The 27,837-nt window shown below is 34.8% G+C and overlaps 1 protein-coding gene across 1 annotated transcript in view; it reads left to right on the top strand.

Moving 5' to 3' along the window:
• Positions 1–229: 229 nt before the first annotated feature.
• Positions 230–27,837, top strand: part of LOC140137376 (cysteine sulfinic acid decarboxylase-like) — a 57,326-nt gene continuing 29,718 nt past the window's right edge. Inside the window, exons 1-4 of the mRNA XM_072159051.1 lie at positions 230–895; positions 3,634–3,987; positions 9,143–9,268; positions 14,374–14,464. Coding sequence (XP_072015152.1) covers positions 871–895; positions 3,634–3,987; positions 9,143–9,268; positions 14,374–14,464 — 596 coding nt within the window. The 5' untranslated portion in view covers positions 230–870. The remainder of the gene's footprint in view (positions 896–3,633; positions 3,988–9,142; positions 9,269–14,373; positions 14,465–27,837) is intronic.

The raw sequence follows: 27,837 nt of genomic DNA, 5'->3' as shown, positions 1-27,837 counted from the left end.
CACGAAAAAGTAACTCAATTAATAGTTCATTTGTAACCATTAACGTAATAGCGAACAAGCGTTTAATTTTTTTTCCACCAGCATACCAAGAAAAGCAGGCACCAATCGTCAATCTTTGCCAGCTGAAATTTCAAGAGTGGTTTGCACATCCGTGCTGGTAAAGTGTGAGAGATTCGCCAGTTACGTTGGTACACACAAGAATTTCTACTTAAAATCGTGGAGGAGAATTTACATCTCATTTCAAGTGGAGATGCTAATGGTTTTTGATGTAGTCTGCAAAAGGTTTTTACAACTACTGCTTACATACATTTAAACGAGTAACACGGGGGTCTACTTTAGGCTACCACCTAGCTTAAGGCACATTTGGGCATTTTCAAAAAACAATGTCAAGTGGATTTAATTCATGCAGAGATTGTTCGTAATAGTAGCCATAACGTCTCACGTGGTTCCCCCTTAAGCCTCATACCCGGAGGAGCTCATCAGTGACGAAAATCCGTTTTAGAATCCTCTTCTGGCTGGATGCAAAAGAATTATTTCAAAATTTATGTGATGGCAGTGGTTTAATTCACCTGCATGTATAGTGGAAAATTCCATGAAGCAAACGCAGAGCTGGTGTGATAATTAAAGTGGTATTGGCCAGCTATGGTTACTTGTATATATAATGTCATTGCAAGTACGATACACCAGAACACTAGTATAGGAACTCTCTCGCGCCAAAGACAGTCGGCTATAACAGGAAAAGCATTACCGGTAGAGCATTGAAGGACTTTCACATACTGGAATCAATACTTGTGTGGACTTTCAACGAATTGACAACTGATCACGACACATTAGCATTATTCTTCTGCTCAACTTTCCACACTTTTCTACATGTATTGTTGCAGACAATACCTAGGTAATTATTTACTTTTGATATTTTATTTTAAATCAAAAAAATGACGTATATTTTTCTGATTCACTGGCAATTTTATAGCTTTACCTGCGTACAAAATTGCAACAAGGCGCAAAAACCCGAAGACGCGGTGTTTCATCTGTCCAGTTAATTATTATACAGTTGTGTAATAATGTACAGAGAGATATACTCGTATTTGGTAGATAAAAAGTACTTATAAGGTTAGCAACTATTTAAACTGTTACAATTTGGTAGTTCACAGCATCTTGCGAATGGTAGTGAGCTTCGGCAAAAATTGCACTGATCATGTCATAGTGAGTGTTTAGAAAAATTCAAATATCACAAATATACTTTTGTACGTCCTGTGGTTCTTGAGTTATTTTGTAAACAGGGCTGAAACAACAACACTTTTGTAAAGCGTACATTACTCATTAACAACAATAAATCAAGCAAGTTTATAAAATATAATGATTTGTAGAATGAACTTGTGCAAAACTTCAAAGTGTAATTTTGTAATAACATAATTGATTTAGATAATTAAAATAATTTTTTGGCTGCTTCGACCAATAATACCACGTCAACCTTACCGTAAATCTGTTTATTCATTGATATTCAAGTTCGCACTCAACCTAAATGCAATAACTCCACCACGTGTGCGATACTCTTGACTAACGCACTGTACTCAGTTAATTATCCTTATCATAATTGATTAGGATTAAACCAGATACATCTGCTTACTACAGGTATTTTAAACTCACAAACATAAACCTAAGCCTGTTAATATAAAGAATATATGAAAGCTACCTAGGCAATCGTAATAAATACATCGGAAGGAATTATACTAAGTATGCCTTTACAAAGTACACTGATGTGCAGTATGTATATTCTTAGGGGAGAGGAGAGCTTTCTAGTAAATTTTGATTTTACTAGTCATCCTATGAAAAATAACGTGCAAATAAAGTGTTCTTCAAGATGAAGTGCTAAATACAAATCAGTCACAGGGGTACGGTGGTTCGATGCATTGTCGCAAGGTCACGGGTTCGAATCCCGCTAGAGACAACGTGTTGTATCCTTGGGTAGGACCTTCTTGTCGTTTGTTCCACTCCACCAGGTGTATAATGTGGAGTTGTTACGGGTATTGTCCATTTGGCCTCCTCGAGACAGTGGGTACTCCTGTCGGTGTAGTATTAAATCGGACACGTTGACTCAAAGAACTGACGTGTTTACACGCGCGATCAAAGGCGGTGCATTTGTACACGCAAAGTACTAGGTACTGATGTCACACTTGGTCGTGGAAGCCGTTGTTTTTGGCAACCACGTTATGATATATCCTAGTGGCAGTATAATAAAATGTAAATTGCTCTGAACAAATTGAAAAGGTTTTGACATTATCATGCCTTTAAATGAGGCTTATGAATATGCATATTTTGGCTATGAATAAGCTTAAATAAATATATCTTACATCATAAAATATTGAGAGTTTTTGCACATCATTCTTATATAACAATAATATAAGCGATAAATACAAAACTATACTAGAGTAGCTGTAGGTGATAAGTAAGTAAGAATTTGGGTTGGGGCTGGGAGTTTTGACATTTTAACAATAAAATTTCAAAATGTATTCGTTGTTCTAAATGAATTAAAATTATGGTAAGCAATGGTAACGTTGTAAACGTTTGGCGCCAATATTCACCAATCACCATGGCCCTATGTGGGTGTGCAAATAATAAAGTTTGGTTTGGGGGGTAATCCCTTTTTCCATCCCGACGAGGTACGAGTTAATAGAAGGTTGATGGAAAATTACAAATGGAAAATTACAAATTGAAAAACAACACACTTACACCAACGGTTATAGAATTACATAATGTTGCTTTGACAACACCTAATACATTTAGAATTGTTTGTGAAGATTCTATGACTACGTGTTAATTCAATAGCGATATCACACCAGACCTCCCTGAGGAATATATTTTGTTTTCCTTTGTTTATAAACCATTAAATTCCCAAAACAATATGTTAAAAGAAACAGACCACACCTGGGTATTCAGATATTGTTTTGTGGCTAATATAATTAATAATTTGGTTGTAATGCGTGTAAATATTTGTATAGCTGTATAATCAATAATTAGTTGTAAAATTCCTGACTTGGTGTTGCTAATAAAATAAACTTAAGACAAAACTAAAAAAATTGGTTCCAAATCCATTTGCAAGAAACCATCAGAGCTATCAACATCGAAGCTCCGCCACCGGTCTCCCGGTAAGCGAAATAAAACTTGTTGAAGTTTAATTTGAGTTATTATTTATTATAAAAAAGGAAGGTCGCATTTGAAGATTTCCAGGTGATCTGAGGTGTTATACGCAGCCCCAGGTATAGAACATATCTCCCCGACAACAATATTTTTCAAATAGTTAACCCAACGCTCTTTGAAGTCATCTTTAATAGATTTTGTCAAGACATTTTTGACATAATCGACATAATCACCTGTGGTAGAAGGTCGAGATGGAAAACTTTTTGGACATTTTGTTTGGTCTTGAAGACAATTGAGCCGAGAAAAATGACATTCAAGGTAAAAATAATCAACAAGTGGATTACCCTCGGTTGTAGCAGATTCAGCAAGCCCACACAAACTTTGTGTACTTATGAGAGCAAGAAGATATGTTTTGGTGAAGTCATGGACATAAAACTTAAGCGGCAAGAAGGTCAATAACCTATTAAATTATCTTGTTTTTTTATATTTCAGATTCATCGAGATCACTAATGTCCAGTTTCAGTCACAAAAGTCCTGTTATTTCAAACGGACACAGCAGTATTATGGAAAATTGTAATCATTCTTCTAAGAAACTTGGCCCAACAGGAACTAGTAGTAGTAGTAAGATGTTAGATCATATAACCAATGGCCACATACAGGATACACCTCCATCAGATTGCAACCACTTAGCAAATGAGGAGAATGGACGCGGTGACCATTTTGATTACAGAGAGGTTATGGAATCGAGGACAAAGGAAGTGCTGAAAGAACGGGAATTCTTTCTGGAAATGTTTCAGCTCATTTATCAGGAAACGGTTGTGAAAACGCCTATTGGTATAGGCAAAGGTAAGAATTTAAGGGATCTACAGGCTGTTCCTCAAAGAATTGTACTGTCGGATACTTAACATTTTTGGTAATTTGTACATTAAAATGCCCGAATCAAACATGATTGATTACTTTTTTGCAATTGCACAGTTAAACAGCTTTCATATACTTTTTAAAATTTTGAAAAATTGAACGTTCCATTCTTAAAATATGAGAATTTTACAAAAATATTTCATTTCAAAACGTTCCACGAATTGAAATATTAATCAATGGTCTGTATCTGGGGTACTAAGCATTGAGCATTTTGTCATCTATTGTCATAATTTATTGGAATAGAAATGAGTTATGATTTTCAAACTATTATAATTCAAAAAGGGAATGGTCAATTGTTAAAATTCAAAACTATGGGATAAATGTTTGTATTCTTCAATTACATTAGTTTCGTTCGGTTCGTGCATTAAAATAAACAAAAATGTTTCAGACTATGCAATTCTTTCAGGGACACTCTGTTTAAAAGAGTTATATCTAAAATAGTAAACGTGGCACCAATACATATTCCCAAATGAAGACATTGATGTTAACGACGATTCCATACACTCGTAGATAGTGAGAACCAATCAGAGGCTCCGTTAGTAAATTACTAGCCGTGCATAAATATTGTATAATTGCACTGGCGCGCACCCCGCGTAGTTCGCGCGGTGCTTTCGGACGCGTTCATTTTTCTTGCGGGTAGAAACATTTATATTTGCTTGCCTTTTCCAACATTTTTAGTAACAATTTTGTTATAAAAATAGCAAAAATCACAAGATTTTTTCTCGTGCATGAAATTTTAGGGCCTCGTGCAATAGACGCATCAACACGTGCATTATTTTCACTCCCAGCAAGTGATACACATTTATTAACTTATAAATATTTTGTAATTGTATTGAACGAGACCCTTTATTTTAACCACACATGAAAATAAAAGTGAAATGTTGATATTCGTTAATATTCGAGAAAAAAGCACTTGAGAACACCTCCTTCCAATAACAATTACTTCTCATATCAGACTCAACGTGTACTAGGGGAGCGTGGCCGAGCGGTTAAGGCGTTGGACTGTGAATCCAAGGGCCCCGGGTTCGAAATCAGAGTGGGTCCACTTGAGCTCGGCTGGCTCTTTGTGTCCTTGAGCAAGGCACTTTACTCTACTTGTTTAGTGCTTCGGAGGGCACTTTAAGACGTCGGTCCCGTGTTACATGTATTTTGCTATTCGAAAAGAGCAGGGGATCATCCCGGTACTGATGACTGTACTTCAAAAATACACTCATCTACTCTAGGTTCCAGAGTAAAAAATAAGTACAGCTTTTCTGTACGCAGTGCGATAATACTCATACATATGAGGTAGGCACTAATATGGAAGAAAAAGAAGAAGAGTACGCGCCTGTGCAATTATACAATATTTATGCACGGCTATTAATTTACTAACGTATGTTGTGATTGGTTTTCACTATCTAGGAGTGTATGAATGAGTGATTTGACAGCATTATTCGGTAAGATGTATATCACTGCCTGGATACTAGGCTAAATTATGATTTAGATTGTTGATTTGATGATATAATACATTACATTTAAAAAGAAAAAAAAAAAAAAAAAAGCGCAGTGATTTATAGTGCGCTACGCACAGGCACAACGCCTAGACGTTGATCCACAAGCCTCAGCACACTTTACAGGTTGTCGCTGACCACTATGGCCCCACATCATTCCATAAATGTGTGATGTTTTTAAATCGGCATCTTGTTGCGATCAAATTACTTCAATTTAATAAAGTCTTTTACATTTCTGAAATTAAATCTAAGGATTCTCTATGGATTCATTTTGTTCATTAATTTACATTTGTTTTTGTATAAACTATTTTTCACAATTTAATACGTGATTAAACGCTTTCTTTTCTTGTGGGACTTACAAAATGCTTTAGAAAACACCCATTTAGTATTATTTTGACTGAAGATCATTGTTCTTTACTTTCCATGTCCCTGTGGAAGTAGGCAAAATGTTGTGCTTGTATTTATACTATCTCTATCAAGTTTATACCTAGACAATACGATTATTTATCAACGATTTTCCTTTCTCTATAAAATTTCCTTTGTTTTTCTGCTTTTTCGTGGTAATGAACTGTATATTTGTGTGAAAATTGAGGGCGTCATTTACATACATTTCATTTTGCCAAATAGTTGAAGTTGTTTCTTTGCTTTTTTTTGTTACTCAGTTTGTTCTAATGCTGGTATACGAGTGTCTATCCCTTATAACTATGTAAGATGAATAGCGCCATCAGTGTTCACACTTAGTTAAAATTGACTATAGTCCTACATACAATAAAACAACCGTGTTATATAGCAAATAATGCGAATACATTTCTTAGTAAATTGTAAGATTGAGCTGTAAATAAAAACAATTTGGAATTGATTTATCTGAAAAAAAAATCAACTGATTTTCTTGTCCACAAAACCTCTCTAGGAGGTATAGTAGAAACAGAAACATGTGTAATAAGCTTAATAAAATAATGTGTATTAGAATATTTTTTCACTGTATCACATGATAAATGCATTAAAACAGTTGAAAAATATAAAGGAACTGTTGAAAACAAAAGTTTTTATAATTTCCAAAATGATTTTTTTTGTACAGTAACCTCTTTTTTCCGATTTTAAAAATAAAGTATTTAACTTTAAATACAAACAAATTTGTATTTAAAGTTAAGGAATGTATATCACTCTTGCGACCTAAGAGTGTTACAAAATTATATATAGATTAAAGAAATATGCTTCTTTGCCTTTAGATATGTTTAAACAGGGTTGTTGATTTTTTTAAAATTTAAATCGGATTTTTTAAAATTTAAATCGATTTTTTTTTATTCCAAGAACTGCTATACCCCATGATAAAGTCAAAAGACTACCAGAGGAATGCTAATCCCGGGGATGCTAATCTCATGCACAATCCTACCAGGTATTTACAAAAAATCAAAACGTGTTTTTACGTGTGAAAATTTCTAAGAAAAAAATTGGTAAAATCATGGGGAACAAACCTGTTGAAATCTGCTCCTTGAAGATGAATTTTTAGCAATAGATAAAATGACATTATAGGGGTAATTTAATTATATCCAAAAGTTGTAGAAGCATTAAGAATGAAGTGAAACAGTCAATTTAAGCAAGAAATTAACTTACATTTATCAAAAATGGTAAAAAATGGAAAAAGTTGATTTAAATTAGTGATTAAAAAAAAATCAAGTAATTTAAATCGCGATTTAAAACAATGCTTTAAATCGGCGTGATTTAAATCAAACAACCCTGATATGCTATTCTATGTCACTTTTGATGGTTTATTTTATAACACTTCGTTTATCAAGAATTATATCGCTTTCTTGCAACAAAAATGACCAGGAATCTATGAGTATAAACTCTATTTGATAAAACGGAAACGACTTTTTGTTTGGTTAATTAATAAGCAGCACTTTCTTTGAAAACACTTAAGTTAATTGTAGCCCATAATGGTATTGATATCGACTTTGGAAGAAATCCCTGGTGTGGTGTCCTGTAGAATTTGCGTCACCAACGTCATAAGAGTACAATGCCTGTATCTAATTCGGCAGTCTAAACAGTTACACCCGACCTCTCTTGTTTTTCTTTCACACATACTTCATCTACTCTATATGAGGTTACTCTTATAAACTTTCATTAGGTACCACTCCCGATTCAAGACAAACACAGTACTAATGTTTTGGATTAAAAATGTTTATCCTGTTTTGCCGCGTAAATCCTATTCCTTTTGGCGTTTTTGTTTTTTTGCAGTTTTTGTATGCGCTGTGACAATAAAACTCATATTTTTTTAGCAAACTCATCTTCTATTCTATTTTAAAACCAATTTTTCACAATTATTGTAAAATAATAAGATAAAGATTATTATGTTAGCCTCTACTCAATATTCTGAATGCTTAGATTTGCACAAGTCTTAGATTCTATGACAGCGATTGTATGTAGATTTGATGGTTGTTTAAAGTACACTTTGTTTTTAAGTATCTACCTTGCTTTTTATCGGCAGTAATTAAGTTTTGCTCGTTAACCACCTGTAATATTCAATCATTAGCTTAATTTATCGTTATAATCAAAATACTTTAATTTCAATATAAATAACAAGGTTTTTATTTCAAACTGTAATGGTGACCCGCAGGTCAAAATGCTAGAATTTTACATTAAACACACCTAAACAGACACAATGCAATTTGCAGGCAGCATCTTCCCAGCAAACACAAAACGTTTTCGACATCATTCGCAAAAGGTTATAAAAGGTTGTCAGAAAACGTTTAAATGTCGGGTTATATAAAGGGTACATTAATGGTATAAAACGTTTTCATAACATTAAATAACATTTGTTGGTAATTTACTGCACAGCAAAAACAAATGTTTTACAAAAAACATTTAAATGTCGGGTTATATAAAGGGTATAAAAAGTTTTAATAACATTCCAAAAACATTTTTGAAAACTTGGTACAAATCATTCTAAACATAATGTTATTTTGGGGTTGAAAAATATTTTGCAAAAATGTTTGCCCAAAATATTTACAATAACGTTTTTAAAATGTTTTCACGACCTTTATATAACCCGACATTTAAATGTTATTAAAACGTTTTGTAAAAAACATTTTAAGAACATTTCTGTGTTTGCTGGGTGCAAATATTTTAACATAATGTTATCTAAGTGTTGACAAAATATTTGGCCAAAAATGTTTGCAAAAATAGTTTACAAAGACATTTCGAAAACATTTTAAAAATATTGTTGTAGTGTGTTTTCATACAAAACGTTTTAAACGATTTCATGACCTTTATATAACCCGACATTTAAATGTTATTAAAACGTTTTTACCTAAACCAAAACCCAAAATATAACTTATTTAAAACGTTTTAAAAACGTTTTTGTGTTTGCTGGGTTAATCAGCGCCAATATTGCAACATTGAAACAAACAACTATACAAACATCCATCCCCCCGTAGGCAATGAGGATAAAGTGCCTAGCCAAGAACACAACACGTTGACACAAGAGGGGTTCGAACTCGCAACCTATGGATTATCAGTCGGGCGCCTTATCCACTCGGCCACACGTGTTCCACTCAATGATTTAATGGTTAAATGTTATCAATTATTTTCAGTTGCCAATTTCCGCCATCCGCACGAACTTCCAGATCACATCGACTTGACAATTCGCGATAAACCAGAATGCAATCAGAAGTTATTACAACTCACCAAACAGACCATAGATCTCAGTGTGAAACCATGTAAGTATTGCTTGTCTGCCCATACTTTAATTAGTGCAATTCGCAAGACACACACATATAACATCAGTCAAATAACATTAAATACTATCGATAGTACTATGGTTTTATATGCATACAGCATTTGTTATTCATTTGTTGTCAGCTTTCTTTACTTCTCATTTCAAATTGGCTATAGAAGATTATGTACAGAATACATTGTAAAATACTAAAATTAGGTGTGTGTACAAAACGCATCGTTCAACGTTGTAATCATTGCTCAATTTCCGAATGCCGAACGCGTGTTTGTTTGACAATCCAAAGCTATTTTCACAGGTTGCTCACTAAGTTACTTTTCGTCCCGGGTTGCCTTCCGACATGATCATTTTTGCACATACCATAATCATTGCCTTCCTAAAGGCAATGCATTTGTGACCTCTTTCATCTGTTCTGCTCTTTAAGGTTATTAATTATTTTAAACTGTTGTGATTTGGTAGTTCACAGCATCTTACGAATGGTAGTGAGCTTTGGCAAAAACTGCATTGCCCAATTCATAGCGAGCGTGTAGAAGAATTAAAATATCACATATATACTTTTATAGGTGCTGCGGTTCTTGAGTTACGTTGTAAAGAGGGCTGAAACAACAACACTTTTGTAAAACGTACATAACTAATTAACAACAATAAATTATGCAAGTTTGCAAAGTATACGATTTGTAGAATGAACTTTTGCAAAACATCAGGTGTTAATTTTCAATAATATATTGACCTAGATAATGAAAATCGATTTTTAGGTTGCTTCGACCAACAATACCTCGTCTACCCTTAAGACCATCAACATCCACTTAAAATTCTACCGATAAACCATGTGTCCATCATATCCGTAGAGATCGGACACAAATTACGCCACTCATTTTGAATGAGAATAATCCATACCACTAACGCACCTTGTCTTTCTTTACGTTTTACCGGAAACAAAGATCAAAAAACCTTCTCACATATCCGCAATATATCTGTTTGGACATGATGCCTTTACAGATGTGGCGCCGGCTTTCAGGACACTTATACTTTCTTACAGAAAGGACTAGATTACCTAATGAGCCCTACTTGAACAATGCATGCCAAGGCCACTTGGGTTGGAATTCTCTCGCTGAAAATGTATCAAATTAAACATAAGCAACGATAATGGAAAATTGAATTACATACTATCGATGCTTTTTGTGAATGCAAAGGCCCAATGGTTACAATTTCAATTACTAACATATGGGAAGTGTTATTAATATAATGTTTTCTCTACCATGTCTGCGGGATAACTACGAATTTGAACAGTCGATGACTATGAAATTAAACAGTTTCTAATTTCTTGAATTGTGTGACGTATCTACTAATTTAGAACTAAGATTTCAAAGTATAATGTTTCATGCAGAGTACTCTCTACTTTGAGAGAATTTCTTTCTTTTGTATTTTGAATCTTAAGGGTTTTGATATCATGATTTAAAGTCAGTTTTATATAGGCGAGGTTACTTCGGAATTTAAATTAAGTATATAGAGTGTAATTAAACCATTCCGAAGTAAGACAAATAACCCCACAACAGGTGTTCTGTTGACAGTATAAAGAAATAACTGACCATTAACAAATTTAAGCTTACTATTCTCGTATGCTTTTACCTCACTTTGAATTATGGTACCCCATAAGTAAATCAGTCTCAAAAACGCAGTGTAAATAAAAGAAATGAACATATTAGAAAGGTAGCATCATTTGTTTTTTCTTGAACAACTTGTAAAGAAATCCCCGATGGCTTGTACGGTGGAGAAGCGGGATGGGCTCTGCCTCACAATCGGAGGATTGTTGTGCACGTGGGCAAATGTGCTTTACCCCATTTGCCTCTCTCTACCCAAGGGTGAAACGGGGAGCTGTAATGAATATTGTCCTGTAAGCGCCGCCCAAAGATATGAGCATACCTTGGGCATTTTTATGGCCCTGAGATATTTTAATGACATCGGAATAAATGAAAAGCGCTTGGATATACGTAAAGGCGCTGTGTAATTGACAACATTTTATGTATAGCATTCAACAGAAAAAGCATTTATTCACTCAATCAGCCTCACAGCACTTTGAACTCAACCATTTGAATCGGCATATAATAATTTTGTTTGTAAAAAGTGACCACCAAATCAATTTATCATTAATGCAAGTAATTCACCTGGCGAAATCGTCTCTGTAATAATAACAGTACAGTGATTGTGTATAACATTTTCCGTTACTTCATAAGAATTCTCTAGCTAAAAGAATAGTTCATTTACTACATTGAATTAAACTACACTATAAAAAAGATTATGTACTAGAACACCTTGTAGAATATTAGAACGCACCTCGTTCACCATTGTAATCCTTGTTCGATTCCCGAATGCCGAATGCGTGTTTGCTTGACAATCGAAAGCCATCTTCACAGCTTATATTTTGATATTTAACAGTCCTCGAAGTAAACTTTATAGGTCCTGGGCCTCAAGGAAGAACATATGATTAATTGTGTTTTTAACTGTTGGAGTGTCCCAGGTTAAAGAAGAAATAAAACAAACAAACAAGTGATATGTACTTAAAATGTATGTGGCTGGGAGGAAAAGTCAAAGGAAAATATTTGACCTTTTGTATTGGAGATATAAATCCCCTCCAAAGGCTTAAGGGCTGGGGTATGAACGTTTGGACAGTATTTATTGTGGGACATTAGAGCACATCAGACATATCGAATTGCATTCTGAATACGAAGAATGCCATTCTGATATCAAATAATTTTGATTTTTGAAATTCGCAATTTAATACACATTTTATGGCAAATCATTAAAATTGATATTTTTGATATTTAACAGTACTTGAAGTAAACTTTATAAATCTGATGATTTATACTTAAAGTGTATGTAGATGGGATGAAAAGCCGACGATCAATTGAAAATTTTGACCTTTCGTATTGAAGATATGGATTTTTTTCCCAAAACACCCAAAAAATTAGGTCTTTTGGGAAAAAAATCCATATCTTCAATATGAAAGGTCAAAATTTTCAATTGACCGTCGGCTTTTCCTCCCTGCTACATACACTTTAAGAATATGTCATTAGATTTATATAATTTACTTCGAGGACTGTTATATATCAAAAATTTGATAAATATCAAATTGTTATAATTTGTCATAAAATTTGTATTATATTGTGATTTTCAAAAAATCTTGTGGAAACAACTTGCCTATACAACTCAGATCTGCAGATTCCATCAATCATTTCAAGAGTATTTTAAAAAATTCACCTTTTTACCAATGCATTTAGTGATGTTTCTTAAACTTTTAAATTTGTTTACCTTTTAACCTAGTCTCATCTCAGCTGGTTCTGAGTTTTATCTGGGTATCAGTTGTATATTTTTGATATAGTTGAAATGAGTTATGCAATTAATTTATGTAGTTTTGGTGTTTTTAATATATTGTAAAGCGCATTGAGATTTTGTATGTAATGGGCTATATAAGAAATAAATATTATTATTATTATTATTATTTATTTTTTACTGGCTGTGACAATGAAGGGTTGCGGCTTCAAACCCCGGTGGTGGTGCTATCGCGTTGCGTCTTTAACCTCTATTATCGCCCTTCACCCAGGTGTATGCTTAGTGTAAAATACTCGAGATTGTGGCAAATCCCCAAAACAAGTTAATTCAGGGGAGTCTAGTCCAAACGCCGGGAAAAAGAGATGATAGGCACTTCGGCCTTTGAACACTACCCCGGCATGACTTTATCGTACCCTTACTTTGGAATTTAAATTAAGAATGAGGCGTATAATAGAATGTTCCAAAGTTAGAAAATAACCACAAACAAAAATACGAAAGGCAATATTCTATAAATAGTAAAAACAGATTGCTGACCTAATCTCTTACATTTTACTTCACCTTTGTGGTACCCAAACCATAAAGCAAAGTAAATAAGAGTCACAAGCGTCCTTCTTTACTATAGTTTTCTCAAAAAACGCATTGTATTAGTCACGGCATTAAATGTGCAATTATTGGTAGTCACGCAATTAATTGATATCCTTATTTTGTTGAAAAATATAACACACTTATCAGAAAGATAGCATCTTACAGAAAAGAACAATTGAAGACCATTTTTATTAAAAAGAACATACATGAAAAGGCATAACGTGTTTTTTCTCGAACAGCATATAGAGAGATCCCTGAAGACTTTTATGTATAACATAAGTAATCAACAGAAAAAGCATTTCAGCGCTTCAGCCTCACAGCACTTTGACAGTGAATATGCATCAAACCACTTGAATCGGCATATAATAATTTTGTTAGTAAAAAGTGACCACCAAATGAAATTATCGTCAATACAAGGTAATTCACCCAGGCGATATCTTTTCTGTAATATAACAGTATACAGATTTTGTGTAACACTTTCCGTTTACTTCATAAGAATTCTCTTGCTAAAAGACAAATTTAAAGTAATTTCATTTGCTACACACATTGAATTAAAATACACCATAACTTTAAGTCCGTGTTATAGAAACCATAGAGGAATACCTTAAGGTCAAGTGTTTGAGAGCAAAATAATCCATGACATTTTTTTCAACGTCAACATTTGATTTTAGTACAAAATTTCGAACACTCGGTTATTTGTAAATTTTGTTTTGAAAGTTACTGCATCATAATGGATTTTTTAATGAAATTATACATTTCATACCATAGTCCTGGGTCTTGAAACTCGTCGTAAACATGGTAAATGCTATCATACACATACCATAGTCCCAGGTCTTGAAACGCGTCGTAAACATGGTAAATGCTATCATACACATACCATAGTCCCAGGTCTTGAAACGCGTCGTAAACATGGTAAATGCTATCAATCCTAAGGTAAATTTACGATTTACATATACCATACATGTAGTCCTGGATCTTGAAACGCGTCGTAAACGTGGTAAGTGCTAGCAATCTTATGGTCAAGTTACGATTTACACATATACCCTAGTTGTGAGACTAGGTCTTAAACATGGTAGAAATACACCCCTGGTCTTGTGAATGTTTCACAAAGTTGCAATTTACTTTCTGATTCTGATTGTTTAATATAATAATGTTCTCATTCTTGGTCGTTTTCAGGTCATCCATATTTTTTCAATCAGCTTCTTGCTGGGCAAGATTTATATGGTTTAGCAGGACAATGGCTGACCGATGCAATTAATGCAAGCCAGTAAGTATTATATTATTATATACTAACATAAAAAAAAAATTAGCAGTCAAGTTAGCTCAATCGATAAGGCGTTCGACTATGGTGCGAGAGGTTGCGAGTTCGAACCCACTGCTAATTTGTCTCGTTGTAACCCGTACGAAACTCGGGGAGCTGATCCTGGTTGCGATGGTTATTTGTGGAATGTCTAGGGTGTGCGCTCTTGAAGCAGCAAAGTCCCTGAATTGTTGTTTAATGGTTTATGGAATGATGTGGGTCATAGTGGTCAGCGACATTCTGTAAAGTGTGCTGAGGCTTGTGGATCAACGTCTAGGCGTTGTGCCTGTGCGTAGCGCACTATAAATCACTGCGCTTTTTTATTATTAATAATAATAATAATAACAGCAAATAATAGATGCAAATAGTTGTGTAGAAAAATAAAACAATTGTAATATTGTGGATGCATTCAATGATCTTGAAAAGCACCAAAGTTAACAGTGTGTTTTAGCGAAAATTGACATGTTTTCATGGCCAAAGATATAATATTATGCCTGATTTTCAAAGTCTAGCTCTTGGTAGCTTAGTTTATGCAATGCATAACTTGAGATACTGAATGAGGATGACTTGGTGTGGACAATTTAACACAAGGAGTCTTTTGCCACAGGCCATGCAAACACCTTCACTGTCTAAAGAAATAACAGCAAGTTGTTAAGAATATTATGCCCTGATTTAGTTTTGAGAAAAAAATATGAAGGAACTCCACAACGACAACGACGAATACTAAATCATAATTCTGGTGGTACGAGCTATCTGATATCAGAGATAGAGAATGACTATGCACTGAAAAGGCCCATTTTGTTAACTGTGTAATTTTTGTATGTTTAATCTGAACACGCACTGAATATCGGAATGTGATTACGCAAAATTAAACACCGGTATGATTATCGTTTAGGAGGTAAATACCAATATTTGCATCATCATTTTGATGCATAAAATGACTTTCAATCAGCCAGACACTGTTGCATTATTCCTTACTGAAGGGGATAAAACATGCATGCTCATAAAAAGGGCATTTCGTGATCCACAGCCTCATCCCCCACTTTTCTAAAAAAAAGTTGAGATTTTTATACCACTGGATACCTCTGGCTACATAATGTTTATGTACCAAAAATTTCTTGCAGATTAATTCGTTTAGCAAAAATATCGCCAAATTTGAATTTCGTTCTGGTATACCAGAACGAAATTACAACACATTGTCTATGGAGCAGTGTAATACACATAATCATGCATAACTCTCAAACGCAAAATCGGAATCAACTGAAATTTTGGGAATAAGCTTTTTTCGTGGATATCTACTGATAAATGTCATAAAAAGAGGATGCTAGGATCACAAAAATCCTCCTTAAACTTGGGAATTTGGTACTGTATACCTCCTTCTGTACTCTCTATGGAATTCGCTATAGAAGTAAAGTAATTAATCGGATTAACTACTATAGCAATCGATGAACACACTTTTTGATTATATCGCCCTGCACTACAACGTTCACGCTGTACCTATGCATTGAACCATGCCATGTTGATCACTTGCACCTGTAAGATTAGTATCTTTGAAAAAAGCAGTATTGTATTAAATCTGTGATTGCAGACATACGCAGGTGATGCTTGCAACCTGCTTGTAGTGTAGAGTGATATAATCAAAATTGTATTCATTTGTTGCTATGGTATTTAATCCGATTTATAACGTCACTTTGACATCAAATAAACAACATAGTTATGGGTTGATATACTCCGGAGAACATAATTACCACCTTCCTATGTTTAATATCATGTAGGCTACACTGCTCGGGGGTTTGTTATGTATACCATTGCCATAATTGGATATTAACCTTTAAAGATTTATATAATTGGGGCAATTTCAATTATTTTGGAGTTGAACTCAATAACCAAAACTATGTAATACTGGCAATTATGGCAATGGAATGTTTATCCTTGACATGGTTTTAAGACGCACCTAGAATCTGGTTTATCATTTAGATTTCAGGGAAATATCAGAAAGCTGTTAAAAAGGGCTAAGAGGATGTAAACTTAGCCAACGGCATAAATATGTTCTTATTGATAAGAACATATTATCGCTAAGTACTCCTAGGCAACTCGCGAATCAGTGATATCAGTAGGGCATGAAAGAAATCGCTCCACAGGGAAAAAACTGTTCTTAAATTTTAAGGCGTAATTACACTTATGTGTACACGGTTATGTATGAAATTTGAATTGAATATTCTTTCAGTCCAAAACAGTTAGCTTTAATGAAATTAAGTCATACGAGTTCAAGTTCAAGCTGGTTTTAAACCCATTAAAATTGTAGAGATATTGAAATAATCATATTGTCTTCACAAGATAACACACAATGGGCTTTTGCAATTGCAATCCATGCATCCTCTATGGACCTGAAATTATCCTTGACATGGTTCTAAGACATAGTTCTAAGACGCACCCACAGCAAACACAAAAACGTTTTAAAAACGTTTTAAATAAGTTATATTTTGGCTTTTGGTTTAGGTAAAAACGTTTTAATAACATTAAAATGTCGGGTTATATAAAGGTCATGATAACGTTTTAAAACGTTTTGTATGAAAACACACTACAACAATATTTTTAACGTTTTCAAAAAATGTTAATGTAAACTATTTTTGCAAACATTTTTGCCAAATATTGTGTCAATACTTAAATAACATGATGTTAAAATATTTGAACCCAGGAAACACAGAAATGTTCTTAAAATGTTTTTTCAAAACCTTTTAGTAACATTTAAATGTCGGGTTATATAAAGGTTATGAAAACGTTTTTAAAACGTTATTGAAAATATTTTGGGCAAACATTTTTCGCAAAATATTTTTTCAACCCCAAAATAACATTCTGTTTAGAATGTTTCGTATCAAGTTTTCAAGAATGTTTTTGGAATATTATTAAAACGTTTTTATACCCTTTATATAACCCGACATTTAAACGTTTTCTGACAACCTTTTATAACCTTTTGCGAATGATGTCGAAAACGTTTTGTGTTTGCTGGGATATTGTCTTCACAAGATAATACACAATGGGCTATTGCAGTTGAAATCCATACGCACCCTATGGACCTTCAAATCGGGTTACCCATTTAGGTACAGTAACATTATTTGAAAGGCAGACTCCTGGAATAAAGCTGCTCCTGGTGGAGCAAAACAATGATACTGTACAAATTCCTGCTTTAATTCCTATGCTCAAAGATCAAGCCGTTATAGTTTCTGTCCACTGTGTTTTTGCATGCTGGATAGTACCTTGCATTACATCACATTATTAGCAGGGAGGCACATTGAAAAAAAGGTCATGTATTAACAACAAAAAATCAGGTTTGAAAAAAATTGACCAAACGCATTTTAAAAGATCGTACATTATGACTTTAAATACGATACATGTTATACGATAATGCTATGTCAACATTTAAACACAATATATATCAGGGCTGAAGACTGAACAGTATGAACATCTTTTGATATAAGTTCGATATAAATTCAATATCAAAACGGAAAAGTATTGTGATGTGATCTTATTTGCCCGTCATTCAAAACTGGGTCGTTAAGATATCTCACAAAATATCAGCAACTTATAAAATACTACAAATAGCAAAATATGTAGGATTTTTGACATCCATTTTTAGTTTGGGTTTCTCTTAGATATTAAAGCCGCTGTCAAAGACATTTAAAACTTTCATAAGTCCTTGATCCTTATTCTACGTCGAGACGTTACATCATCAAGGTGATATGCTGCTAATGAAATTAATCGTAAAGTGAAAGGCTCTCCATAAACTATATCGCAGAAAAACAAAGTCACTATACTCAACCAATACTGCACTTGACCCACAACAACTCGTATAAAAGACATTATCATAAATGTTTTTGCATTAACAAATAAGAAATTATGTCCGTGACGTTATTGATAACAATAAGTAATTGCATTTTATAGCATATTGTTCATTATTGCGTCATTGTTCGTTCTTATTCTATTTTCTATTGTTGTGAAACATACGCCATAGATTCAATTATGCTGAGTTGTTTGCCATCTAGATAGCTGTATATTCATATGAGTATACACTTATGTCCCATAAGGATGATGGCCAATATGAGATATATGTCATTAATTTTGGTTGTTAAAGCATCTCATTCCAAATACTTCAATTAGAGCTCCATTTTATGAGTAACATTGTGCCCTTTACCAAATTCTGAATTTCCTTTTTAAAGGTTTTAAAATCATGATAAACATCTCAAAAAAAGTAACTAACACACCCCCTTAAATAATGGCCATTATTTAAAGGGGCTTATTGTATTACAAATCTGTAAAATGCATTGGAAGCAGAATTTATTTTTGCGCATTTTGACACCTCATTTGATACGATAGCCCAGAAAACAATAAAAAACCGGTCAATTTAATGTAGTAAGGTCCAGATTTGAAAGTTGCACTTACATAAGCTTACATACAATACAAAAAACACTCAGATATCATTGCACATATTTCCTTGCATTATACCGAATACAAAATCAATACAATTTACTGCAACTTTCAAATCTTGGGTTACATTAATTTAAATGTACGCTGTGTCGTCAATATTTAGTCAATTGCTACAAATGAGGTGTCAAAATGTGCAGAAACAAATTTTGATTCCAACACATTTTACAGATTTGTAATACAATCGCCCGTTTTTGAATAATGGTCATTATTTAAGGGGGTTTAGTTACTTTTTTTGAGATGTTTATTCTATTCTTGTATTCAAGCGTGTTGAATTTTTGCTGATTTGATTTTGATTGATTGATAATCCAGGTACATGAAAGTTAATGCAAAATCAAATAAGAATATAACTAAAATTTAGAACTATACTAAAGCTTTACAACAATTTTGAAGGTCTTGTTATATTTTCTTTCAAATATTTTGGACAATTAAAACATATGCGAATTACCGTATTCAACCACTATGAACACCACTCGAGCCTCAAGATTGACGTCAAAACTCTGTCTATTCTGGAATTTAGTTGGGATTGGGTCACAATGTTTGGTGTGCAATCCGGTCAAGAATTAATCAAGTTAATCAGGTAATTGGCAAGTCTCATCATTATTCTAGCTACTACTCATCACACAAGTGCAAAGCTCTGCCACATATTCAAGTGTTTGTTAACAACGTCAAATAATGAATTAAACATACAAGACGCAGGACTTAGTAGACAAGATAAATGCTAAAGCTGACTTGTAATTTACATTAATATATACATGTGTTGACGCAACTGAAATTATTAATGCCTGCCCTTAAGTACTTAAGTATGTACCTTATTATACGATAAAATCAGTCTGCCCTATATCTGCAAAGTTTCGTCAGGCAGGCGTAACAAGATTAATATTATTGTGGTCTTTATTATTATAATACTTAATAGGTTTATGAACACTTTCGATATTCAAAAAATATAATTTTATATCAAGGGTTGAATAGTTTGGCCCTACGTCAAAACTTGGCCCGTAAGATATTTTGCAAATATCAGAAACTTAAAAGCCTTCTTCAAACAAAACAATACAAATAGCAAATATAATACTTATATTCCTGACAGCATTTTTAGATTAGATTTCTTGTAGATATTACAGCCGATTCAAGGTCACATATAAAAAATTTCATGTAAACAAATCCAATTGATTATTTGGTAAAATGATGTTAAACATACCTAACAATGACGTTTCGTGCTACATCGTAGCACTTTCTCAAATCGACTGACCAATTCTCCCAGTCCTCCTCGTCTGCTTCCTGTCGGAGCGTGACGTTGGTGGCGCTGTTTTAGGTGGTTTTAGGAGTTGGTCATAGATGTGCGGCAGGAAGTGATTTCCTTCATCCCGGTTGAGTGTGTTGGGCCCCTTTTCCGTATCCAAATCGCTTCTTTTATGTGTCTTCTATTTCTGTTTTGCTCTCTGTCCTTTATGCTCGCGTCATCCCAATTGATCACATGATTATCCTCCGCTACATGGTCAGTAATAGCGGATTTGTTGACCTCACCGGTGACCGAGGCCTTCCTCTGAGCTCTGGTATAAGCCTTAGTTGAGGCTTTTTCCGCTTCGGTTTTGTGTTCTTTAAGCCGCGTACCTAGAACTCTAGAGGTTTCACCTATATAGGTTTTTCACAATTGCGGCAGGGGATCTCGTAAACGCATTCGGCTGTTTGTAAGGAATCGCGTTTGTCCTTTGGGTGCTCCAGAATGTTTCTTAATGGCTGGTGTGGCTTAAATGATGTTTGAATGCCATGCTTATTAAATATCCTCCTAGCACGCTGCGAAAGCCCCTCTTTGTAGGGGAGGACGACCATACCTCTAGTGGTTGACTGTGACGGTTCCTTTTTGGGGGGTTTCTTTTTGTCCACGTCTTTGAAAGCCCATTCTGGGTACCCACAAAGTTTGAGGGCTTCCTTGATTTTGCTTTCTTCCATTCTTTTGTCTTCCTCCTCTGTGATGACTTTATCCTTTCGATCCATAAAGGGTTCGAATGACGCTGAGTTTATGCTGAAGTGGGTGGTGAGATTGAAAGTGGAGGTAAAACCACCTAAAACACGCCACCAACGTCACGCTCCGACAGGAAGCAGACGAGGAGGACTGGGAGAATTGGTCAGTCGATTTGAGAAAGTGCTACGATGTAGCACGAAACGTCATTGCTAGGTATGTTTAACATCATTTTACCAAATAATCAATTGGATTTGTTAACATGAAATGTTTTATATAATATCTACTGACAATCCTGATGAACTTGTTTACGATTCAAGGTCATTTAAAACTTTAAAAAGTCCTTACACTTTCTCCGTGTTCTGCGTCGACAGGTGACATCATCAAGGTGACATGACGGTGAATGAAATTAATCGCAAAGTGAAAGGATATCCATAAATTGTATCACAGCAATACTTAGTCATGTCTAGAGTGGTTGGCGAGGGTGAAGAATTTTCCGTTTGACTTATTGTTAACTGCTTCTTTGATGTATTGATCTCTTGATTATCAAAGTACAAATGTAAATTAATAATAAATATAAATATAAACTCACCCCTAATTGTCAATTATAAACGTCATATACCGTTATATTTGATACTAATGTATAGCTATGGGCCCCCTCTCCCCTCTATCCAGTGATACCAACCCCTCATAAGGTGCAGGGGTAAGAACTGTATCACTAAAATGAGCGCAAAGGATGGATCTACGATTAGCTAAGGTCGTTTGTGCGTAAATGCGTGCGGTTTTTTTTAAGACAGATAAAAAATCTTAAGGGGGTTGGTACAACCCTTCCCCCCTTCGTAGTTCTAGGGTTTTAAACAATTTGAATAATCAACAAGATGCAAATTATTCAACCACTAATAACACCACTTGAGTCTCAAGATTGACGTCAAAGCCCCGTCTATTCTTGCTGAGACGCGTCCCTGGATTTTAGTTGGGATTGGGTCACAACATTTGGTGTGCAATCCGGTCAAGGATTAATCAAGTTAATCAGGTAATTGGCAAGTCTCATCATTATTCTAGCTACTACTCATCGCACAAGTGCAAAGCTCTGCCACATATTCAAGTGTTTGTTAACAACGTCAAATAATGAATTAAACATACAAGACACAGGACTTAGTAGACAAGATAAATGCTAAAGCTGACTTGTAATTTACATTAATATATACATGTGTTGACGCAACTGAAATTATTAATGCCTGCCCTTAAGTACTTAAGTATGTACCTTATTATACGATAAAATCAGTCTGCCCTATATCTGCAAAGTTTCGTCAGGCAGGCGTAACAAGATTAATATTATTGTGGTCTTTATTATTATAATACTTAATAGGTTTATGAACACTTTCGATATTCAAAAAATATAATTTTATATCAAGGGTTGAACAGTTTGGCCCTACGTCAAAACTTGGCCCGTAAGATATTTTGCAAATATCAGAAACTTAAAAGCCTTCTTCAAACAAAACAATACAAATAGCAAATATAATACTTATATTCCTGACAGCATTTTTAGATTAGATTTCTTGTAGATGTTACAGCCGATTCAAGGTCACATATAAAAAATTTCATGTAAACAAATCCAATTGATTATTTGGTAAAATGATGTTAAACATACCTAACAATGACGTTTCGTGCTACATCGTAGCACTTTCTCAAATCGACTGACCAATTCTCCCAGTCCTCCTCGTCTGCTTCCTGTCGGAGCGTGACGTTGGTGGCGCTGTTTTAGGTGGTTTTAGGAGTTGGTCATAGATGTGCGGCAGGAAGTGATTTCCTTCATCCCGGTTGAGTGTGTTGGGCCCCTTTTCCGTATCCAAATCGCTTCTTTTATGTGTCTTCTATTTCTGTTTTGCTCTCTGTCCTTTATGCTCGCGTCATCCCAATTGATCACATGATTATCCTCCGCTACATGGTCAGTAATAGCGGATTTGTTGACCTCACCGGTGACCGAGGCCTTCCTCTGAGCTCTGGTATAAGCCTTAGTTGAGGCTTTTTCCGCTTCGGTTTTGTGTTCTTTAAGCCGCGTACCTAGAACTCTAGAGGTTTCACCTATATAGGTTTTTTCACAATTGCGGCAGGGGATCTCGTAAACGCATTCGGCTGTTTGTAAGGAATCGCGTTTGTCCTTTGGGTGGACCAGAATGTTTCTTAATGTCTGGTGTGGCTTAAATGATGTTTGAATGCCATGCTTATTAAATATCCTCCTAGCACGCTGCGAAAGCCCCTCTTTGTAGGGGAGGACGACCATACCTCTAGTGGTTGACTGTGACGGTTCCTTTTTGGGGGGTTTCTTTTTGTCCACGTCTTTGAAAGCCCATTCTGGGTACCCACAAAGTTTGAGGGCTTCCTTGATTTTGCTTTCTTCCATTCTTTTGTCTTCCTCCTCTGTGATGACTTTATCCTTTCGATCCATAAGGGTTCGAATGACGCTGAGTTTATGCTGAAGTGGGTGGTGAGATTGAAAGTGGAGGTAAAACCACCTAAAACACGCCACCAACGTCACGCTCCGACAGGAAGCAGACGAGGAGGACTGGGAGAATTGGTCAGTCGATTTGAGAAAGTGCTACGATGTAGCACGAAACGTCATTGTTAGGTATGTTTAACATCATTTTACCAAATAATCAATTGGATTTGTTAACATGAAATGTTTTATATGATATCTACTGACAATCCTGATGAACTTGTTTACGATTCAAGGTCATTTAAAACTTTAAAAAGTCCTTACACTTTCTCCGTGTTCTGCGTCGACAGGTGACATCATCAAGGTGACATGACGGTGAATGAAATTAATCGCAAAGTGAAAGGATATCCATAAATTGTATCACAGCAATACTTAGTCATGTCTAGAGTGGTTGGCGAGGGTGAAGAATTTTCCGTTTGACTTATTGTTAACTGCTTCTTTGATGTATTGATCTCTTGATTATCAAAGTACAAATGTAAATTAATAATAAATATAAACTCACCCCTAATTGTCAATTATAAACGTCATATACCGTTATATTTGATACTAATGTATAGCTATGGGTCCCCTCTCCCCTCTATCCAGTGATACCAACCCCTCATAAGGTGCAGGGGTAAGAACTGTATCACTAAAATGAGCGCAAAGGATGGATCTACGATTAGCTGAGGTCGTTTGTGCGTAAATGCGTGCGTTTTTTTTAAAAGACAGATACAAAATCTTAAGGGGGTTGGTACAACCCTTCCCCCCCCTTCGTAGTTCTAGGGTTTTAAACAATTTGAATAATCAACAAGATGCAAATTATTCAACCACTATGAGCACCTCTTGAGTCTCAAGATTGACGTCAAAGCCCCGTCTATTCTTGCTGAGACGCATCCCTGGATTTTAGTTGGGATTGGGTCACAACATTTGGTGTGCAATCCGGTCAAGGATTAATCAAGTTAATCAGGTAATTGGCAAGTCTCATCATTATTCTAGCTACTACTCATCGCACAAGTGCAAAGCTCTGCCACATATTCAAGTGTTTGTTAACAACGTCAAATAATGAATTAAACATACAAGACACAGGACTTAGTAGACAAGATAAATGCTAAAGCTGACTTGTAATTTACATTAATATATACATGTGTTGACGCAACTGAAATTATTAATGCCTGCCCTTAAGTACTTAAGTATGTACCTTATTATACGATAAAATCAGTCTGCCCTATATCTGCGAAGTTTCCTCAGGCAGGGGTAACAAGATTAATATTATTGTGGTCTTTATTATTATAATACGTTGACAGGTTGGTGCAACACATTCAATATTTAACTAAGGTACTATCTTGAATCTCGCAATGTTAACATTACAAAATAAATCAAGAGTTGGACAGATTTGAAATGTTTCGTTAAAAGTTCGATAGAAATTTATAGTCTCAAAATGGAAAAGTAATGTGACCTAATTTTATGTGGCTCCTCCTTCAAAATTGGATCCTTAAGATACCTCACAAAATAAAGAAAATTGAAACAAAACAGTACAACATAGCTATAATGTATCCATTTATATTCTTGACCAGGAATTCTTGACAACCATTTAAGTTTTGATTTCTCTTAGATATAACTTTGAAAAGTCCCTCCACTTTCTCCCTGTCCTGCATCAAGATATGACGTCATCAAGGTGAGATGACGGTGAATGGAATTAATCGTAAAGTGAAAGGCTCTCCATAAATTGTATCGCAGGAAAACAAGGTCATGTCTAGAGAGGTTGTCAAAAGGTGACAAGAATTTTCCACTTCATTTATCGTTAATTATTTCTACTTGAGGTAATTGAATAAATTAAGATCTGACATAAGCCAAAGTCTGACCGTTTATCACATCTTATCATATGTATTTACTTTTATCGGATGCAATGGTCTTTTGTGATCAAATCTTCTTTCTGTAAAAACTTTAAACACATTTCTAGACAGGAGCAAGAACATAGCTGGTGGTTATCTCAATATCTGATTTTTGTATCATTAAATTCAACCAGGCAACATGAGCTGCTGTTACACGCTAACACTCATTAAATAACTTCGGTATTCTTAAAACTGTAAGTAAAGTCGTTATGCTATTGATTGGAAATATGCACATTAGTTTTCAATTTTGGGATGAGCAACGTGGCAGACTGGTTAAGGTGTTTGCCTTTGGTGTAAGAGGTCCCTGGTTCAAATCTCCGCAGGACCAAAAAAAAAAAAAAAATCCACTCTCCCCGTGGTTCATCTGAAAAAGGTAGGACAGGTGATCCATGATAAAATACCTCATTACAGTCGGTTCCGATCAGGTTAATACAAATACGCCCGATTGTTGGCTACACTATCTATGGCAACCCCTTCACCTAGTGCCTGACAGACGTTTATCTCGCATAGATGTTAGCTGTTACTGCCAAGATATACTTGACATAAGTAAAAAAAAACTGGTAACTGGTATTTTACGACATTTATTAACACATTTGAGTAAAATTTGAATATAATTGTTAACATGTTAATAAAGCAATATAGCAATACACCAGCGATACTAAGACTGTAATCTGAAACATAACCAAGTCATGTGGCCTTTGTGACCTTTGTCGGTTAATCCACGCTTGCGGCAAATCTTGTCATCTTCAGTAGAAGAACATCGCGTCTTAAGAATAGCTTCCCTGTACTCAATTGGGTAGGGTTATTAAAGTATTCAGCAGAATTAGCACTGGTGAACTCTAAATCATGATAAGTGCCCTTGATTTACACACTACAAATTATTTTATCTTGTTGAAAATGTTTAAGGTTTAACAGATTGTTCATTTACATGACCTTAATCGTTCAAAATTGTTTTGTTATGTTTAGGAAACGTAAGGGGCTAAGCCCTAAGTGTATGAATGGAAAAATTGCGTGCATCTCCTGAAATATGAAAAATCGATCATTTGTGGAAGCCCTATACTATGAAAAATCACACAGTAGCTTCAGTATGTTGCTCAAGTAAGGGATTCAAAGTATGGACAACACATTATTAGCCTTATAGCTTAAATAAACTTAAGGGTATTAAAGTATGGAAAACACACCTTCAGTACACTTATCATGCGAAAGTCCAAAGTATTCGCTTTAGTACACTGGTCATACGCAGGGCTCCGAAGTATGGAAAGGGCATACCCTACTAGTACATTGATCATACACGGGGATCATGAATAAAAAAGCCCATTAGGTTTACAACATTGATCATCCAGAGTATGAAAAACAAACATTAACTTCAGTACATTGATCGTGCAAAGGGCTCCAATGTATTGAAAAATATACATTAGCGTCATTGATAATGCAGCAAGGGGTTCCAAAGTATGGAAAACACGCATTAGTTTCAGTACTTTTATCATGCACTGGGCTCCAGTTTATTGATTGGCTCCAAACAAAGATTTGAACCGGTGTTCTTCACCGTAATCATGGCGCAGTGCAGTCCATTCAATCAAATGTTGCTATCAACCTATTTATCTTGCTATGTGTGTGAGACGAACTGTCGCGGTAGATTGCAATCATGATTTTGTTGAATGCATTTAGAGTAGTCCGCCACATTTACGGTATGATACGTCATATGCACAACCTCTATAGTTATGGAAAACACACATTGGTTAAAAAAAACCACCAAAATAATTAAATTCGGATCTCCGAAGTACGGAAAACGCCCATTAGTTTTGATCATTGTTCTGATCATTTACGACACGAGGCCCAAAGCAAAGAAAACAATACTTTCTTGTGCATTTGGTTCAACGTTTGGATCCACATTTATAATCTGTCGATAAGTTTTACACTCATTCAAGAAGAACCTTCACAAGCATTCTTGCTTATAATTTACTCTTACGGTGATATATTATAGATTGATTGAAAAATAAACCACAACGGCCTGTTTCAATCAAATTTCAACATTTAAAGTATGTTAAGTATGTTTCAGTTCAGATTGATTTTCAAAGGGCAGCAATATTTCAAGTTCTAGCCTGATTCTAATTGATGCTACAGTTTGGTCATGTGTATAGTAATATGCCGCAGTGATCAAATTTACAGGATAAACGTTATCTGGTTACTGAGCCATGTAAACCGATTAGACTTGACAATGTCCAAATTAAAGAGATGGACGATTACATTGCATAACTGACCATTCTAGTTGATCTAAAATATAACAGTTAAGATTGGCCTGGCTATATCTAATTTAAAAGACCATCAGTGAACAAAAATTTAGATTCACCGCTCTTTGCATACAACGATTTCGGATCATTTTATTAGAATTTTTGTTTTTGAAATCGAACAGTCTAATAGAATGTTATAAATCTTTATTTTTAATGGAGAAAGTTCTGATTTTAGCAAAATTAATGATGTTTTCATTTGGGTAATGACATTATATTCCGCATGCTGATGTTACCATCTC

Source organism: Amphiura filiformis, chromosome 1, assembly GCF_039555335.1.
Source record: "Amphiura filiformis chromosome 1, Afil_fr2py, whole genome shotgun sequence".
Taxonomy (NCBI): domain Eukaryota; kingdom Metazoa; phylum Echinodermata; class Ophiuroidea; order Amphilepidida; family Amphiuridae; genus Amphiura; species Amphiura filiformis.
The sequence above is the reverse complement of the archived record's forward strand: the minus strand, read 5'-3'. Positions and strand labels throughout refer to the sequence as shown.